General features: G+C 44.7%; 2 protein-coding genes across 3 annotated transcripts; one reads left to right on the forward strand and one right to left on the reverse strand.

The window, feature by feature from the left end:
* The first annotated feature begins 319 nt into the window (after positions 1 to 319).
* On the forward strand, positions 320 to 14,387 carry ARHGEF39 (Rho guanine nucleotide exchange factor 39). 2 transcript variants are annotated; one of them, XM_015653582.3, is made up of 11 exons: positions 320 to 836; positions 1,063 to 1,148; positions 2,456 to 2,640; positions 3,533 to 3,627; positions 4,023 to 4,143; positions 5,120 to 5,238; positions 6,886 to 6,956; positions 8,782 to 8,910; positions 12,532 to 12,761; positions 13,632 to 13,720; positions 13,875 to 14,387. In XM_015653582.3, the coding sequence occupies exons 3-11, from the start codon at positions 2,494 to 2,496 to the stop codon at positions 13,888 to 13,890; spliced, it is 1,017 nt and encodes a 338-aa protein (XP_015509068.1). In that variant the 5' UTR covers positions 320 to 836; positions 1,063 to 1,148; positions 2,456 to 2,493; the 3' UTR covers positions 13,891 to 14,387. The 2 variants fall into 2 exon arrangements, with proteins under 2 accessions (XP_015509068.1, XP_015509069.1); XM_015653583.3 differs by having other exon boundaries at positions 320 to 781.
* A 975-nt stretch (positions 14,388 to 15,362) lies between these two features.
* On the reverse strand, positions 15,363 to 16,377 carry MRPL17 (mitochondrial ribosomal protein L17). The gene is made up of 3 exons (XM_015653584.3): positions 16,175 to 16,377; positions 15,926 to 15,994; positions 15,363 to 15,855 (listed from the first exon to the last, which is right to left on the reverse strand). The coding sequence occupies exons 1-3, from the start codon at positions 16,346 to 16,348 to the stop codon at positions 15,592 to 15,594; spliced, it is 507 nt and encodes a 168-aa protein (XP_015509070.1). The 5' UTR covers positions 16,349 to 16,377; the 3' UTR covers positions 15,363 to 15,591.
* Between the last annotated feature and the right edge of the window lie 1,276 nt (positions 16,378 to 17,653).

The raw sequence follows: 17,653 nt of genomic DNA on the forward strand, positions 1-17,653 counted from the left end.
CCCGTCCAGTCCAGTCCCGTCCCGTCCCTACTTCCACCCGTGTAAAGGTCCTGTACAGGATGAACCCTTGAGCAGCCCACCGTGATTTTGGTGGTTGCCGCGCTCTGGGCACAAGGATCAAGTGCATGACCCATAAAGATCCTTTTGGCTAAATTCGTCCCTGATTCCACCGAGTATTTCCCGAATCCATGTTGCAGTCAGAGAAAAAAAAAATTCTTTAACGTTTAGTTGATGTTGTTCAGCGTATTCATGTTCTTGGTTTTTTGTTTGGTTTGGTTTTTAGGTTTGTTTTTTTTTTTACTAGAAACATTTATTTCTTTAAAACATATTTCACTTTAATAAAAAAAAAGCAAACAACAAATCAGAAAAACAAACCAAAATGGAACCCTAATAATGAGTAAAATGCTTTGGTTTTGGTCAAGAAAAGCATTCCATTCAATTCCTCAAGACTTTTAATGGATCTTTTCTCATCTGCTGAAAAGACATAATATTTGGTTTTGACTGGTCCAAAATACAATTTTAATACCCTGCAGCACAGGTGAATTGAAGGAAGGCTAGGTGCGTGTTTTACTTCCAGTATTAACTCCTGCAATATTTACTCCTCAGGGTGGCTGAGGACTGGCTGTGGGCTCCAGAGTTCTCCCTTTCCCTTCCCCTTTCTCTTAGCTTACAGTGTGGGACGTGAGGCCATATGGCCCTTGGAGCTGACCCACCATGTGTTTACACACCTGAGACACCAAGAGAGGCTGTGCTGCAATAAGAACAGGACATTGTTTTGATGGTACTCCAGAAATTTAGAAATGGTGAAGGGGATGCTGCTAATGGTGCATTATAAGGTAGTTAACAGTAACAGAGGGTGTTCAGTGGTTTTTGGATGTGAGCTGGGGAGAAGCAAGCTGGAGCAGTTCTGTAGGTGAAGTGTTTTCTAGGGTACCCACAGGCTGCAGACCTGACACAGGTTATATTGTGCAATAATAATGGGAGTGTTTGAACTTCTTTATGTGAGCAGTAGATGGTCAAACCTGGTATAACTTGTTTGTCTTAATTATTGTGTGTTAAAAGAAATTGGTCTGCAGAATGAACATCTTGACTGCAGTCTACACGGGCTAGAGGCACTCTGTGAATGGCAGTGTTTTAGTCCTTTCCTGGTGAGTACTTTGCAACTGCACTTGAATCATGGAGTGGTTTGGGTTGGAAGGGACCTTAAAGACCATTTCCTTCCAGCAGCCCTGCAAAGCCCAAGGACGCCTTCTACAGACAGGGAGGTTCAGGGCCCCATCTAGCCTGGCCTTGAACACTTCTGGGGAAGGACTAATGCTAAGCTTAAATTCCCTGGTTAATGCTAAGCTTGGTGTTCCCTGCGGTGCTGCCTCTCCATCCACGCCAGGTCTGCCCTGTTTCACCAAGATGTGGTCTCAGCTAGGCTTGTGGTGCTGTAAGCGAATATGAGGGTAAATCTCTGGAGAAGCAGCTGCTACTGTAAAACACTGCACATGTCCCTCAGCTCTCTGGACTTTTGGCAATTCATTAAATGAGTGCTGGTTCTAATTTGATGTGAAACTTTTGTTGAGTTTTGTTGAGTTACGTACCTGAAATGTCTCTGGAAGATGGTGTTTGATAAATCTCCTTCTCTATGATGACACATCTTTCTGAATTAGTTTATCTTATCCACGTGGGAAACAAATTTTCAGAGGCAACTCAGCTTCCAGCGAACCTTCAGACTTGGTGCTGGGCCAAGTGTGCAACTGCTTGCCCTGCCTTTTCATCAAAAGAAAAGTATCTAACTGGTGTTATGCTAAAATATGCCTCTTTCTCTGAGTGTGATAAACAATGTTTTTCTGTGCAACAAAATCACGATACTGTAGCAAAAGAGCAGAGCAAGAGCCGAGCAAGAGCAAAGTTGGTGTGATTCACAGCAGTTGCTTGCCCTCTCTCCCCTCCAGGAGCACAAAATACTGTTTGAAAATGACAGAGAAAACCGCTTGCTTCTCCAAGGGAAAATAAGCAAGAATGCTCTCTTCTCTTTCCCTGTGGTAGGGGGGAAATCCTGCTATGTTCCCCTCACAAGACAAATCTTATGGTTATTTCCTACTCCTTTCCATCGTACCTCTTCCACCCACAAACTTGCTTGAGTTTAACAAGAATTTCACACAAATAATGTGGAGGGCAAAGGACAGGAAGCAGTGGTTTGCACGTGGGATTGTGAACTGAGATTTGCTTACAGCTGTATTGTCATGTACCACTCTTGCTTTCACAGCCTGGTCTCTCTAATGATGTTCCTCTGCTTGATGCAAGGGCCCTTGTGCCCATGGGAGAGAATGCAGAAGGAAACTGCTAAGTTGCTGGCAGCTGACTTCCCTTATTTCCTAAGATGGTGTAGAGTTTTTATCTCAGAATCCTACTCTGCAACATAGGTTGTTCTTTTATTGTGTGTCCGTCTTGCTTGGCTCTTCAGGATCCTTTGCCTCCCCGTAAATCAACCCTGGCTCTGCCATGAGTGCCTCATCCCTGCCATTTGTGGTTGGAGCAAACACTGTGGAAGACCAGCGGGCTCGCTGGGAGAGAAAGCGCAGCAGGACAGCCAAGGAGCTGCTGGAAACTGAATACAAATACCTCGAGCAGCTGGATTTGGTGCTCACAGTGAGTATTTCTGCCCCTTCTGATATGTGGGTGTCTGCAGACAGCGCATACTTATTCGTGTTGTCATGGGGAAGGGTCAAGAGCAAGACTGTGGCACATCCCTAATGCCTGGGACACTCGCTGTGGCTGAAAGTGTTTTTTTCTTTTACCTCCTCTGTAATATTCAGTAGCTTATGGGTTTGGCTTTTTTGCCTTATTCTGTACACAGACATAAATCTTTTCAGTTTTGATTGAATAGCGGGCTTGCCCTAAGATGCCTGAGATGCAGGGACACAGACAAGAAAAAACATTATGGACAAGATGGTGTAAAGCAGATGCATTGGAGGATACTGGGTGCTGTAGTTCTGTTCCATGTGTTTAGAGCTATTGTCAAAGCTACAAGTAAGGCTTACGTCTGATGGTGGATATCTTAGGTAGACAGTCACAATATTTGATATCTTTCCAAGCCAAAGAGTGTTCAGGCTGCAGCTTCTGGCTTCTGCTGTGTGCCACAAGTTGCCTTTGAATGACCTCAGGAGTTAATATCCTTTGCAGCTTTCCAGTACTTAAAGGGGGCTTATAAAGAAGAGAGAGAGTGACTTTTTACACAGGAACATAGTGATAGGACAAGGAGGAATAATTTTAATCTGAAAGACAGTAGGTTTAGATTAGATGTTAGGAAGAATGATTTTTCTATAAGGGTTATGAGGCACTGGCACAGATGGCCCAGAGAAATTGTGGATGCCCTATCCCTGGAAGTGACTGGCCAGGTTGGGTAGGGCTTGGAAGGTGTCTCTGACCAGGCTGGAACTAGATGGTCTTTAGGATCCTTTGCAATCCAAATCATTCAGTGATTCTGTGATGATTTGTGAATGCTACCTGTATGATTTTTATTTTTTTTTTTCATTCTTAGTACTTTGTGACAATTTTAAAGGCCAAAGGGACACTGAAACCTGCTGTGTTGGAAACTATATTTGGACCCCTGGAGTCCTTATATTCAGCAAGCCAGTAAGTGGACACAGGATGCAATTCCTGTAATTATATTCGGAGGACTCTAAGTTGATGAGAAAGATTTGGGGAAATAAGGCTAATACCTTGTAAAACAGGCATTCACTCCTAGCACTGCTAGCCTTGGTGGCATTTGGAGCTGTGCAGAGGAAACTCCTGATCTGTATCACATATATGGGTACCCAGTTACTGGACAGTGGCTTAAGCTCAATAAATCTCCTCCACAATGTGTTCTGTGGCTTAGTCTCTGACCTCCAAGCACAAATTTGGCATAGAAACTGGATTTGAGGTGGAGAATGGTAAAGGCAGATCAGCAAAGGAATTAATCAGAAGGAGCTGTGAAAACACCATCAGTAATGTATCCCTCACAAGCTATCTTTGCTCCTTGTGCACAGTGTTCTCTCACTTCACCTGGAGAAAGGGAATTTGGGAGCAGGACTGGAAAATTTTTGTCAGAGTCTGGATCTTTATGGCCACTATGCTGAGAATTTGGAGCAGACCAATAAAACCTTGAAGGTAAATATCTACTTTAGTCTTCATATGGTTTCTCTTTTTCCATTCTGTTAAACTGCCACATCATTTGTCTTCTGTTTCTGGAGATAAGTGTTCTAACTTCTTCTGGGCTGATGAAATTCAGGCTTTTTTCCACAATAAAATGGTGAAAACTTCTCTACTTTCCTTAGAGCTTCAAATTTCTGATGCTTTTTTCAGGTGTTTGTGTATATATATACATATGGTGAGCACTGCTTTCTCAGACTTCTGTATTTACTCCCACTCCTTCCTAAATGGCAAGTCTAGAGAGTTTCCAGGCTTTCACGATGATACAGTGATCTCTTTCTAGGAATTTTCATGCCTTCTAGTCTTTCCCACCACCACCAGCGGTATCCTAGCAGTGGGATTTCCTTTTCCTTCATATTTTTTTTCCTGTGTTGAAGACTATTTTTTCCTTCCCACTTATATCTTCAAATACAACCTGTTTTCAAGAAATTTCAGCAGAATATCTATTTATTCTGAGGTCCTGATGGCTGTATCTGGATTTAAACCACCCAACTCCCAGTTTTGTCTGTGCTTGTTCCCAGATGTAGAATGTGCTGGGGTGTTTCCTTCCTCTTGTCCTTGCATGCATGTATTTATGCTTTTGATTTTCCAAGAGAAAAAGCCATTATGGATACTTGTCTTAAGGTGATGGGAGGGCAGATCTGCACTGCTTTTTCTTGAAAGGCATGGCAAAAAAGCCACAAGTGCACTCCTTCTTTTCCTAACTAGGCCAGCCTTCTCTTTTTCTTTAATTGGGGTGGAAGATATCACTTCCATTACCTACTGGAATGGATGGTCAGGAGAAAGGGAATGGCTTGCCTATAGCCACAAAAGAAGTGGACAGAAGTCCTAAACTCGAAGGTGAAGTGTTCCAAGCTCTGGTGCAGACTAGGGCATTTTCTTTAGACATTTTTTCTGCAGTCTCAAGGGTATATCCCTTTTTTGCTGCACACAGGAGCAAGTGAGGAAAAATAAGTCATTCCGGCGGTTTAAGAAACTCCAGGAGACTCGACCTCAGTTTCAAGGGAGGGAGCTAGAGGATCTGCTTTGTTTGCCCCTGCAGAGGCTGCACCAGTAAGTAAACAATTGTGAGTCTTCAAGGGATTAGCATAAGAAGGGAAAAGGGAATGTAACACTGTCTTTGTTGCTATGAAAGTTGCCTATAGTGTCCCAAAATCAGAGCAAAGAGACAGCAGTGAGACAGTGTGAGGATGTGCCTGTAAAGTGGAATCAGTGTACATGGATGGGAGATGATGCAGGAAGGTATTTGTGTTTAGAACTGGCTCCTTCCTCTAGCTCTTGGGTAGAATTGGAGGCTTTCTGCTATCTCAGTAAGCTACTGAAGTTTGGCCCTGAAGCTGGCTGAAATGCTGCAGAAATTACGGTCTCTGCCAGTGATGCTTTTGCTCCATTTTTATGCAGATACAGTCCTGGAGCATTGTGACTCCTGTAGATGGGTGTTTTTTGGAGAGAAATTACATTAATGAACACAGGAGAGCTTCTCTTTCCTATCTGGTTATCAGGGCTGTATGCTTTCCTCAGATTTGATGCCTATCAAATTGGTCTGAGCCTGGACAGATCCACTCAGAATCACTGCATATCCCTCTTGAGGCACCATGCCTTCCAGTTTTCAAGAAATGTTTCGACAACATCATTGGAACATGTGTGATTTTTAGGGTTGTCCTAAAAATGCAGAGGCATTAATTGGATTTAATGATCCTTGTGGATGCCTTCTAGCTCAGGATATTCTATGATCACCTCCCCTTTGAAGATGCAAACTGAGTGCTTTGATGCACTCAAGGGCAGCCCTTTCTTGGGGAAGGTATGGGTAATAAAGGTGGTTTTCTGGGAACCCAAATTCTGCTGCTAACAGTAGCCGTTTTTCAACTTAAAGCAAATTTGAGAGATTGAGCACCTCATTTGACTGAAAATAACTTGGAGAGATCATACCACAGTCTTTCATGTAACTTTTTGTAATGTTTATAATCAGCTTGGCAGAAGCAAATATTAAGCTGATTGGTGAGTTTTTATTGTAATTCTTTGGATACTTTTAAATTTGCAAAACAGCAGTATATTTGTTGCTATCCACCTATTTGGAAAAATAGTCTTTTTGATAGTCTAATTTTTTTTCATTAATCACCTCTATCATATTCAAATTTCTCTAAAACTCTGTTAACATATGCACTAGATCATATGAATTCTGCCAGTTTGTTAATCTGTTAAGTTCCTTCTGTTTGACTTTACTGGAAGAAAGCATTTGGAGAGATCTTATCCTCTCCAGTAAAGACTGGAAAGGAAAAAAAAAAAAGGCGGATCCTAGTTGTTATAGAAATGACTTTATTTTCTTGTGTCGGCAGGAAACATGGTATGAATGCCACCATTCATATACTATTAAAAATAGATAGTTCAAAGAGAAATTTGTTGCATATTGAAGGCATGTTTATGTGAATTCTGAGAGAACCTCATGATCTTAAGTGATTTGTGAGTCTGCTTCTACTGGATCCCCAGGAAAAGCCAAAGGTTTGCAGATGTACAAAATACTTGGACTATTTTAGTTGAGACGTTTGATGATAAAATGAATGTGAATGAAGTGTGACCGAAACTGCTTGATTAGGTTTACTCTGTCTCCTGTCTCAGTGTTGTTCACCATGCTGTTACTAACAGGAGGTGCTGCTGCTGTTCCTGCTATCTGGTGAATTAAACCTGCTCTCTCCACCTCAGGTACAAACATTTCTTCAGAGACCTGCTGGAGAACACCAGCCCAGACACTGCTGACTACCAGAAACTTGCAAGTATGATTCCACCTGTAAATGCTGACACTTTGATTACTGATACACTCCTTACTAAGATTATTTTGACTCCCACATACTGCCTGCTTCCAAAGGAAAATCCTCTCTCTCTCTGGGGTTCTAGTGGATTACTATTTTCCTTCTCCATCTTGATCAAGATGTCCCTGAGAACATGTTATGAATAAAAATATAGAAAACTGCCAATAATAATAATAATAATAATAATAATAATAATAATAATAATAATAATAATAATAATAATAATAATAATATAATGGACTAATAGTTAGGTTGGAGAAATGGCAGCTCTGTTTTTTTTTAAACTCTGCTGCTTGTGAGGCACTTGAATGGTAGCTCATGGAGTTTTTTGATACCCCATTCCTGGAAGAATTCAAGGCCAGGCTATGGTCCTGGGCAATGTGATGTATTTGAAGGTGTCCCTGCCCATGGCAGGCAGGTTAGGAAATGGTGATCTTTAAGGTCTCTTCCAACCCAAACCATTTTCTGACTCTCTTGGACAGATGCCTTAATTTTCTAGGATAATTAGTGTCCTTCATGCTATATCCAGTCACTAGAGGTGTCCCCCAGGGTTCAGGGTCAGTCCTGTTTAATATCTTTATTGATAAGCTGGATGAGGGAATCGAGAGCAGCCTCAGCCAGTTCACAGATGGCACCAAGCTGGGTGGGAGTGCTGATCCTCTGGAAGGCAGGAAGGCTCTGCAGAGGGATCTGCACAGGCTGGATCCATGGGCTGAGGCCAGTTGTGTGAGGCTCAACCAGGCCAAGTGCTGGGTCCTGCCCTTGGCTCACAAGAGCTCCCTGCAGCTCCAGGCTGGGACAGAGTGGCTGGAAAGCTGCCCAGTGGGAAAGGCCCTGGGGGTGCTGGTCAACAGTGGCTGAACATGAGCCAGTGTGTGGCCAGGTGGCCAGGAATGCCAAGGACATCCTGAATGTATCAGCAATGATGGGGCCAGCAGGACCAGGGAAGAGCTTGTTCCTCTGTGCTCAGCACTAGTGAGACCACACATCAAATCCCAGTTTTGAGCCCTTCACTGCAGGAGAGACACTGAGGTTGCTAGAGCAAGTCCAGAGAAGGGCAGTGGAGCTGGGGAAAGTCTGGAGCACAAGTCCTGTGTGTTGGGGCTGAGGGAGCTGGGGGTGTTTAGTCTGGAGAAAAGGGGAGACCTGATCACTCTCTAGAAGTACTTGAAAGGAGGTTTGTGACCAGTTGGGGATTGGCCTCTTGTCCCAGGTAACAAGCAACAGGACAAGAAGAAATGGCCTCCAGCTGTGCTGTGTGAAGTTCAGGATGGACACTGGGAGGCATTTCTTCATGGAAAGGGTTGTTATACACTGGAATGGACTGGCCAGGGAAGTGGTAGAGTTACCATCCCTGAAAATGTTCAAGAAATGACACTCAATGCCATGGTCTACTTGACCATCACCTTTCATTGTCAAGGTGGTGTTCAGTCCTAGGTTGAACTCAGTGATCTGAGTTGTCTTTTCCAATATAAATTATTCTGTGTTTTTTACAAGCAGTTAACACCACTTGTAAGGCATTTTCCTGTTTTTGCTTCCAAATTCAGGAAATTATTCTTCTCTCTGATGTTTCATTGGCAAATGTTTTCTAGAACTGCAGAACTGTTGGAAAGAGGCCTCTGAAAGGGATCAAGTTCAATCTCTCACAGAAATTCCTGAATAAAGCTGTTGTTGATACTTGATTTAAAACTTTTCTTCTTAATTTCATACTGTATTTTCTTAGGAAAATGTATGAGGTGAAATACACATTCATTTGTGATAACTTTAGAGTATGCTGCTATAATTTCAGAGACGGTGAAATCTGTTTGTGAAGTATCTCACTGGGTCCAAGACGTCTTTGATAAGAGAGAGAATTCCTTGCAGCTACTTCGGGTTCAAAAATTGCTTAAAGGACGAAAGACTAAGGTTTTGACTCCAGGTGGGTCTTACTGACAGCTCTGTTTTTCATCTGCCATGATGAGACACATGGACATATATTCTCCTTCATTTCTGACTCAACTCAAATTAACCAGTTTCCCCTTCTTCCTAAGTTCAACAGATAGGTGGTAAAGGAATATGACTACTAATTCAAGCACTTTTCTTTTTTTTTTTTTAAAGAATTTTTGAGTAAGGATAAGCAACAGCTTAGTTGCCTGACATTCAGATAGGAGAGCCTCATGACATGTGGTTAGAAAGTTAGGAACCCAAGAAGATCAGGAGTATAAGTCTGGGGTGGGAATGAAAGAGACAGTAAATTCTTTGGCAGAGTGTAAGTATGTTATTATCCCTACTCCATTGCAGGAACCATAGATTCCTGAGTGTCAAGGGCACAAGAATTGTGTCATTTTTAAGCTACAAGATTAACGGCATTTTGCTCACACCCTTCATATGAAGAATTTTCTTTTACCTGCATAGTTAAACTGAGCCAGAAATCACTGCATTTGTGTTGATAGCTGAGATAGATAAAGCATGTAAGAACATTTAAATGGATTACAGGTCTCTTATGTGACTGGGTGCTCTCCACGCCCAGACCACACTCTGAGCTATGTATGAAATATTGTGAGAAATGTGTCCAGTTGGGGCAATTATGAAATGGTCATTTGGGCTTCACCTGTAGCCTCACTCAACTCTGCTGTTGCAGAGGTTATATAGGTACAGTGCTGCAGGTGGAGAAGATTGTTAAAGTCACTGTGTGTGAAGGTCTCTAAGACAAGAACCTAGAGATACTTGTGAATGTGGTTGTAATTCACACATGTGGATTTTTGGATGAAAAAGACTTTCCCTGCTGGGATGGGAAAAGGCTCAGAAGGGTAAAACTCAGAAAGCCTGTGGGCTGAGATAAAGGCAGTTTAACAAGTAAAGCAAAAGCTGTTCATGCAAGCAAAGCTATGCAAGGAATTAATCCACCACTTGCCATGGGCAGGCAAGTGTTCAGCTGTTCCAAGGAAAGGGCTCTGCCACACATAGTGGTTACCTGTCAAGACAAGAGCCATCACTTTAAAACTCCCCCCTTTCCTTCTTCTTTCCCCAGCATAACAGGCTGAACATGATGTCATATGATATAGAATGTCCCTTTGGGGATTTTGGATCAGCTGTCCCAGCTGTGACCCTTCCCACATTCATGTACACTCCCAGTCTCCTCACTTGTGGCTTGAGGAGCTGAAAAGACCTTGTTACTGAGCAGTGCTTACACAGCAATAAACAAAAGATCCCTGTGTTGTCCATGGTGTTTTCAGTGCAAATCCAAAACAACCACATACCAGCTACTACGGGAAAAATTAACTCTATCCTAGCCAAACCAGCACAGGTAGAACATAGATTATTCATCGGAGGTTCTTCTCAAATCAGCCAACGGGCAAATTAATTTATAATTCTCTTTCCTGGTCTTAGAATCCTCTTAGTGTTGCTAGGTGAAAGGGAGCTAACACAAGAATGCTCTGTTTACACTGAGCAAAAGCATGTGTGAGGGTGCCTGGGCACACTTGGGGTAGTGTGTAAGCAAAAAGGTAAATCAGTTATCCTGATTAATGTTAGAACTAACATTAGAACTAATAAGGTAACACCATAAAAACAAGCAAACAAACACCCCAAAACAGTATAACTAGATTGGGGATGGCCATTGTTTGAAAGTGTTTGGTCCACTGATTATTTTGGTCTCTTATTTCAGAATTATTCAAATTCTGAGACGTAGGAGGATGAGTGCTGAGGGTCTGTAAAGGCATTTCCATTATCTAGGACAGAGAATTCCTATAGTCATGTTTTCCATTGGCTGGAGTTACATAGTTATCATGGAATATGAGAAGCAGAAATGTAAGAGGCAGCTGAGGCTCCCTAATTTTTTTGAGCCAGCTTTCCGGAAACAAGATAGCTTTTGCAGGACAGTTAAGATTGTGTCCTCCTGCCAGAAGGGAACAGGAGAGAAAACAAAATGCTGTAGATTCAGAACAAAGGGGGAGTATTGGAGATGGGTATCTCACATTTGCCAGTGTCTCTGAGATGTCCTGCTCCCAGTGAGGAGACCCTGCTTTTCTTGCTGCCTTCCATATTCAGGACAAACATTTTATCAGCCAGAACTGCCTCCTTAACTGTGTGCATTGTTCTGTAATCCAGAGCTTCCCCAGGGATATTTTCTTGCCCTTCTTTCACAGCAATTTCCTAGAACTTGTACAGCTGGGGAGTCTGGATATGGATCTATATTCCAAGACTTCCAGTCCAGCCTGGGTCAGATTGTATGCCTGTGAGTGTGATCACAGCATAGCCTGAGGGAAACAGCTCCCAGCCTAGCCCCATGCTTCTGACACCTTCCTCCCATTTGTTTTTTTTTTTTAAAACCTGGATTGATTCCTGCACCTCACCCTTCTTTTCCTCAGTTTCTTATTCAGATCAGAGGAGTGGTTCCAGCGGAATAAGCTAAGAAGGAATTCATTTGCTCCTTTGTTTAGTAACTAGCATTCTAATAAGACACAAAATAAGAGATAATGAAATAAGACAAAATGAAAACAACACTATATTTTTTCTCTAAAAAGTACTTAATAGCTCATGCCGAAGTTAAGGCATGAAAGAATGGCTGAATTCCCTGGCAGGTGTTTCCTAAACAAGATCAGGTGGCAATACCTTGTTATGGTTTTACATTTTTATAAATAATCTTACTGGCAGATGTCCTCATAATTCCCATGATTTGATGGCTATCTTCCATGATAATCCTAGTAAAAAGTCCTGCTTTAATTATTTAATTTATTTCATTTTTTTTTTAATTGCTGCTTACATCTAGGCTTATTGAACTGTTTTTATTGTTTTCCTCCTGCTTTCTTTTCGTCTTTTTTAATGACAATTAATTTCACAGGTGGATGACACTGGACTCTGTTCTGTAAGAGGGGTTGATAAAGTTACCTATTCAGACCTTCCCTGTTTTCTATCTCCTTTCATGCCTTCTCTTTAGAACAGTAATCTGCAATCTGTAATCTCTTGGCTACTTTAGGTCTGTATATAATTAGATGACCTGTGAAATATGTTTTGGGGTTTTTTTTGTTTTTTTTTTTTGTTTGTTTAGGGGAGGTTTTTTGAGTTTATTTATTTAATTAGCACACACAAAACAAGGAAAAAATTATAAGTTTTCAAAGTGGAAGCTTAGCTTCTGTTATACCACTAATGACAAACAACTGGGCAACACAATTTAAGATAGTTCATGTTGTGTTTTCTGAAGGCTTATGTTAATTTAAAGGTATGCATACCGTTCTCAAACCGTGTTTTTGTTCTGATCACTTTAAACAGACTTGCATATGATAATATACTCTTAATTAACATAGCAAATTTGTAACAGCTTCAGCTGCTCCTCATATTAAACGTTTTGGTCTGGTTACTGCTTCTGCACGGGTGTTTATCCTTGCTGGTGGGCTGGACCCAGCTGGCATCCAGTGCCTTCTAGCGGCTGGAATTATGCAGAACACAGCAACCTGCAAGGGCGGCTCACCCTGTATTCCTGTTTGTCTCACTACATCCTTTATTCCTGCCTGCCCTTTCTCAGATCTCACAGCTGTCTCTGTTTCCCCGGCATGCCCAGGGCGCTGGTATATCCGGGAAGGCTGGCTTTTGGTGGTGCCTTCAAAGGGAGAAGAACTGAAGCGCAGGATGTTCTTCCTATTCTCTGATATCCTCATTGCAGCGAAGCCCTGCCACCCACTGCACCCACTGAACTCCAACAAACTGTCCTGCCAGGCTGTCTACCCGCTCCAGCAGTGCTCCGTGGATAAAGTGTTTGGCCACACATGGAGCCAGGGAGGGCTCCTCAGTGTAAGTCTTCCCACCTGTGGCAATCAGAAGTGCCAGTGGAGACAGACCTGGAAGCAGGTCTGACAGCTGTCTCAGCAGCAGTGGGACCGAGATGATGACAAAATTAAGTGAGCAAGTCTGAGTTAGGACAACCCTTCTAGAGTGATGCAGGTACTTTTCCTTTCATGGCATGGAGTCTCCTGCACACACTGGAGTTGCAGGCTGCTGGTTACTTCACTTAGCTCAGGTAAGGAGGCTCCACTAGGACTCTGATATGCCCTTGGCAGAGCCACAGGTTAGGGAGCAGTCCCACACTCACATGACAAATAATATATAGCATTACATTGACTACAGACTGAGCACGTAGGAAAACAGAGAATGAAAAATATGTAGATGTTATTACAACAGATGCTGTGCATCCAACTCCCTGAGGACTGCAGATACCTTCAGAGGGAGGAAAGTTCTGTAGGGGATTCAAGGTTAGTTCTTCCAAGATTGCACCTGGGGCTGTGTTAGCTCTTTAATGGTGAGCTGTGCCAAAGAACTCTTCAAGCAAGCTTCGGCCTGTAGATGATGGTAGTGGAAGGACCCCTAGGGACAGCTTGAAATACGGTAGAAAACTGGCTAATGAGCTGCTGAGAATTCTAAGTACTCACCTCCAAACAGGTCAGAATGAACTGCCAATTATGACTGGAAGCAACAGACAAGACTGGCATTTATTCTGTACTGTACAGCCTCTGGCTTTACTCCATACTAATGCTAAATTTCTTCTATCTGGAAAGGAAAAGGGTGAAAATCAGCATACAGGGACTGAATTCAGTGGTGATGATTTTCCTTTTACAGCAATTGCTGCCTGGGCAAGGAATGCCACAGATTCTGTTTGTCTTTCAGCTTTCCTTTCCACACAAGACACTGCTGTTGATGTCCAGCAACCAAGAAGAGATCAATGACTGGTACCGGACTCTCACCGCTGCAGTCAGGTAGGAATCCATGTTCCAGAGGTGGGAGATAACAGGACACAGAAGTGACTATTGGAGCTGTGTGTGGTTTTAAGGACGATGAAGGCAGCCAGGACACAAGGGAATAATGACAGATTTCCCATATTAACTGTGAATTTCCCATTTTCCTCTACAGGCAGCTGAAAGCCTGACTCTCCCAAGTACAAGACAGACTGGCAGGACAACCACTCTTAAGACAGAAGCTTCCACTATTTTATAAAATGTTCAGGGACATATAGTAGCACTGAATTGAAAAAGACTACACAATGTGTTTGTGACGATGAATGCTTTGTTAGCTGCACTAATGTTCATACAGGTACTGCCAAAAATGCATTTGTATGTAAAAAAAAAAACAAACCTGTATCGAGGATTTCCCCCAGTTTAGCTTAGAAGCTTTTAGATTTTTTGTACTTCAGTAAACTCAGATTATTAACTTAAGGTCAAGCAAATGAGAGTATGACTTGTTTTCCCTTATTAAATGCTTTGTTAAAGGTATTTTTGTATTTTATTAAAGCTTTAGCATGGACATTTAGTAATGTGGAAGTTGTGCAGCAGTTTGGTTCAGAAAACCAATTTGAATATGGTAAACTCCAAAGAGAACCATTTCAAGGTTCTTAGAAACATAAAGTTGGTCTGAACACTGACCTTATATAGCAGTTTGACTGTTTTTTTCTTCTTCCTTGAGCAGTACCACCCATTTTAATTTTTCACTGGCGTTTATTAAAATAGAACTGGTACTGTGTGAGGCAAGTGTCTTGAAGAGAGAATACATAATGGGGCTTCTTTGTCTTTCCATACAATTAGCTTGCTACATAGGGCCACTTATTTAAATCTCTTGTTTGTGAAACTTGGGAGGAAGAAATGCAACAAGGTTTAGGAAGCCACACTGGTTCCACTGTGTTTTGCCAAGAAGGGTTGGGCCAAGTCCTTTCCAACTGGGTATCCTATCCTGGGATTTTGCATTTGGGTTGGTTTTGGAGTTTTTACAAAGTTACAGCTAGGACTTTAAAGTAGGAACTATGCCCCAAATTAAAGACTAACAATTTAGGATTCTTATTGCTCAGTAGTTGTGTCACTCTGAAAAAGTTCTGCTATTCCCCCTTTTAACAGAGTAATACAGAGAAGTCTTGCAATCCTGCCTCTGAAGGTGCCTCTGACTTGCACCTGTGTTACTACCCTATAGTAAGGCAAGCTTCTTTGGTTGTCTCTTTGTAAGACTTAGTGTTACCATTCTATTGCATTCAGTCCTTTTTAAACATTAGAAGCATCTTATTTTTCACCAAATTTCCCGCCCTGAAATGCTGAACACTGGCTCCTAGAACACTGTTAGCAAACCCATTTTTCTGGAACTACTAACTAATAAGCACAGGAATTATGCTGAGTCAGGGGAAGTTTATGTAGGCCATTAGCAAGAGTTTCTTCATAGAAAAGGTGAATAGACATGAATTAGCTGCCCAGGAGGTGGTGGAGTCACAGTCCCTGGAGGTATTAAATACTCGATGTGGCACTTAGTGCCATTGTCTGGTTGATGCAGTGGTGTTTGGTCATAGGTTGGATTTGATTACTTCAGAGGTCTTTTCTGACCTAAATGATTTTCTGAATAAAATTCAAATACAAACAAACCGACTTTGTCTGAACAAAGTTTATTTACACAGAAAATATCAATCATCAGGGCTCCTAGCTCCTTTTCCTGCTGAGTCTCTAATTACTGGAAGCAAACTCAGCCCTCGCCGTGGCGACTTCCATCACCCTCCAGCCCTCCTGCCACACCTTCCCTCCCCGAACCCTTGGGCAGCGGCCGGGACTGGTGCGTGGGCAGCTCCCCCGGAGCCGGCTCAGGGCAGGGGGTGGCCCTAGACGGGGGTGCCCCGGGAGGCGGCCACCCGCTGCGCGTCCTGCCGGTAGCCCTTGAGCAGCTGGTTCAGCAGCGTCTTGTCGGAGGCGCGGCGCGGGCGGACGAGCGGCGGCAGCGGGTTCCCCTTCAGCTCGATCACCGCCATCTTAGCGCGGTCCAGCCCGTCCCGGTTGGGGATCTGCAGCAGGCGCGTGTAGCTGCCGGGGTGCGGCTGGAAGCGGGGCGCCAGCACCTTGAACAGCTTGTGGATGAGGTCCTTCTCCTGCGGAGCGGCACGCTCAGCCCCGGCACCGCGGCGGGCCGCGACGCATGAGGGGCTGGGGAGTACTTACGGTCAGCCAGAAATCCGCCATGCGCATGGCGCGCTCGTCCTTGTCCCCCCGCTTGGCGTAGTCGATGAGCTGCGGGGAGGAAGGAGGCGGCGGGTGAGGAAAGAAGCGGCGGATGAGGAAGGAGGCGGTGGGTGAGGAAAGAAGCGGCGGGTGAGGAAAGAAGCGGCGGATGAGGAAGGAGGCGGTGGGTCAGGGTGCCTCGACCGCCCGCCGCCCCCCGGCCCGGCCCAACCCGGTGCCGCCGCTCACCCGCTCGGCGTAGCCGCGCATCTCGTCGGCCCGCGCCCAGGGCGTCTCGATGCGCTCATGGCGCACCAGCGCTGTCACCAGGTTCCGCAGCAGGTCCAGGCGCGACCGCGGGCCGAGCCCGAGCCGCCGGTAGACGCGGCCATGCGAGATGGCGGCCGCCACCGACAGCCGCATCCCGCCGATCCAGCGGCCGCCGCCGCCTCCCGGCAGCCCCCGCGCGCCGCGCAGCACGCCGGGAATTGTAGTCGCAGCCACACAACCCCGCAGCCCCGGAACGCGTCAGGGTGGAAAGGCGGCACGGCGGGACGCCTGGGCCAGCCTCCCTCCTCGAACAGGGGCCTGGAGCATACGGCACAGGAATGCGTTCATCCAGTTCCGGAGTATCTCGGATGAGGGACACCCCGCAGCCTGTCCGGGAAATCTGTTCCCGTACTCGGTCACCCGAACTGGCAAACAAGTTCTTCCTCCTGCCCAAGGGGAACTTCCTGTGCACCAATTTCTGCTCGCTGTGTCGTGTCCTACTGCTCTGCAGCGCTGGTCCGTGGTCTGACCCCTCCCTGCAGACACTGACAGACACTGCTGAGGTCCCCTCAGTTGTCTCCTCTGGAGAATGAACGTACGCGCGCAGCCTTTTCTCATAAGAGATATTCCAGCCCCTGAATTACTTTTGCCGCTCTCCCCTGCACCTGCTCCAGGAGCTCCACGTCTCTCTTGCGCTCAGGAGCCCAAAACTGGACACAGCGCTCCATGCTGAGTAGAGGGACACCTTCCTCGCCCTGCCAGCACTGCTCTTCTGCAGAGCGCGGCCTCAGCCGCGGACAGGGACAGGGACAGGGATAGGGACAAGGGACAGTCCCGGCCGAGCGGGGAGATGCGTGCGGGCGCAAAGGAGCCGGTGTCCCGGAGGTCCTGTAATTCCTGTTAATTCTTTTTAGAACAATCGGATATAAGTTAATTAAACAGGTAGGTTTGTAAATGTCTGACCTTTATACACCGCTGTGTAACTGGTTAAAAGGACTGCATCATCACGTCATACAACAACCATCTGACTTTCCCCACACGCACAGATCAAGTAACTGAGACTCTGCTTTCCATGAATTCTTGACAGTTCTGTTCTGTTACCTTCACACAGTCACAGAACAATACTACTAGCAGGATCCCCAGCCCAACCGGGAACTCCTTTGTCTACCTTTGCATTCCTGGATCTGCTAACCGTAGATTTTTGTCTTTAACATTTTGCTTCCACTGTCTACTTTCTCAAACCGAAGACATTTGTTACTGTACTATGCCAGCATGTTTCACTGTGATTTATAGATTCCTTTAATTTTACGTTGTTTACGCGTTTCCCCGCACACCGGCGATCCTGGATCCCGGTGGTGGAGTGGGATCCTGCCGGGGATGACGCGCTGCCAGCCCTGCGGCTGCCCCTGAGGCACTGGGCAGGCGGCGTGGGCTCTGCAGGGAGGAAGGGGCAGGATG

Source organism: Parus major, chromosome Z, assembly GCF_001522545.3.
Source record: "Parus major isolate Abel chromosome Z, Parus_major1.1, whole genome shotgun sequence".
Classification (NCBI taxonomy): Eukaryota; Metazoa; Chordata; class Aves; order Passeriformes; family Paridae; genus Parus; species Parus major.

Bases quoted from the DNA above. Each gene is read 5' to 3' on its own strand.
- ARHGEF39 (XM_015653582.3), top strand. From the start codon at position 2,494: ATGAGTGCCTCATCCCTGCCATTTGTGGTTGGAGCAAACACTGTGGAA. The intron at 2,641-3,532 runs GTGAGTATTTCT...TTTCATTCTTAG, and splicing joins AGCTGGATTTGGTGCTCACA to TACTTTGTGACAATTTTAAA. The intron at 4,144-5,119 runs GTAAATATCTAC...TGCTGCACACAG, and splicing joins AGACCAATAAAACCTTGAAG to GAGCAAGTGAGGAAAAATAA.
- MRPL17 (XM_015653584.3), bottom strand. From the start codon at position 16,348: ATGCGGCTGTCGGTGGCGGCCGCCATCTCGCATGGCCGCGTCTACCGG. The intron at 15,995-16,174 runs GTGAGCGGCGGC...TCCTCCCCGCAG, and splicing joins TGCGCGGCTACGCCGAGCGG to CTCATCGACTACGCCAAGCG. The intron at 15,856-15,925 runs GTAAGTACTCCC...GCCGCTCCGCAG, and splicing joins TGGCGGATTTCTGGCTGACC to GAGAAGGACCTCATCCACAA.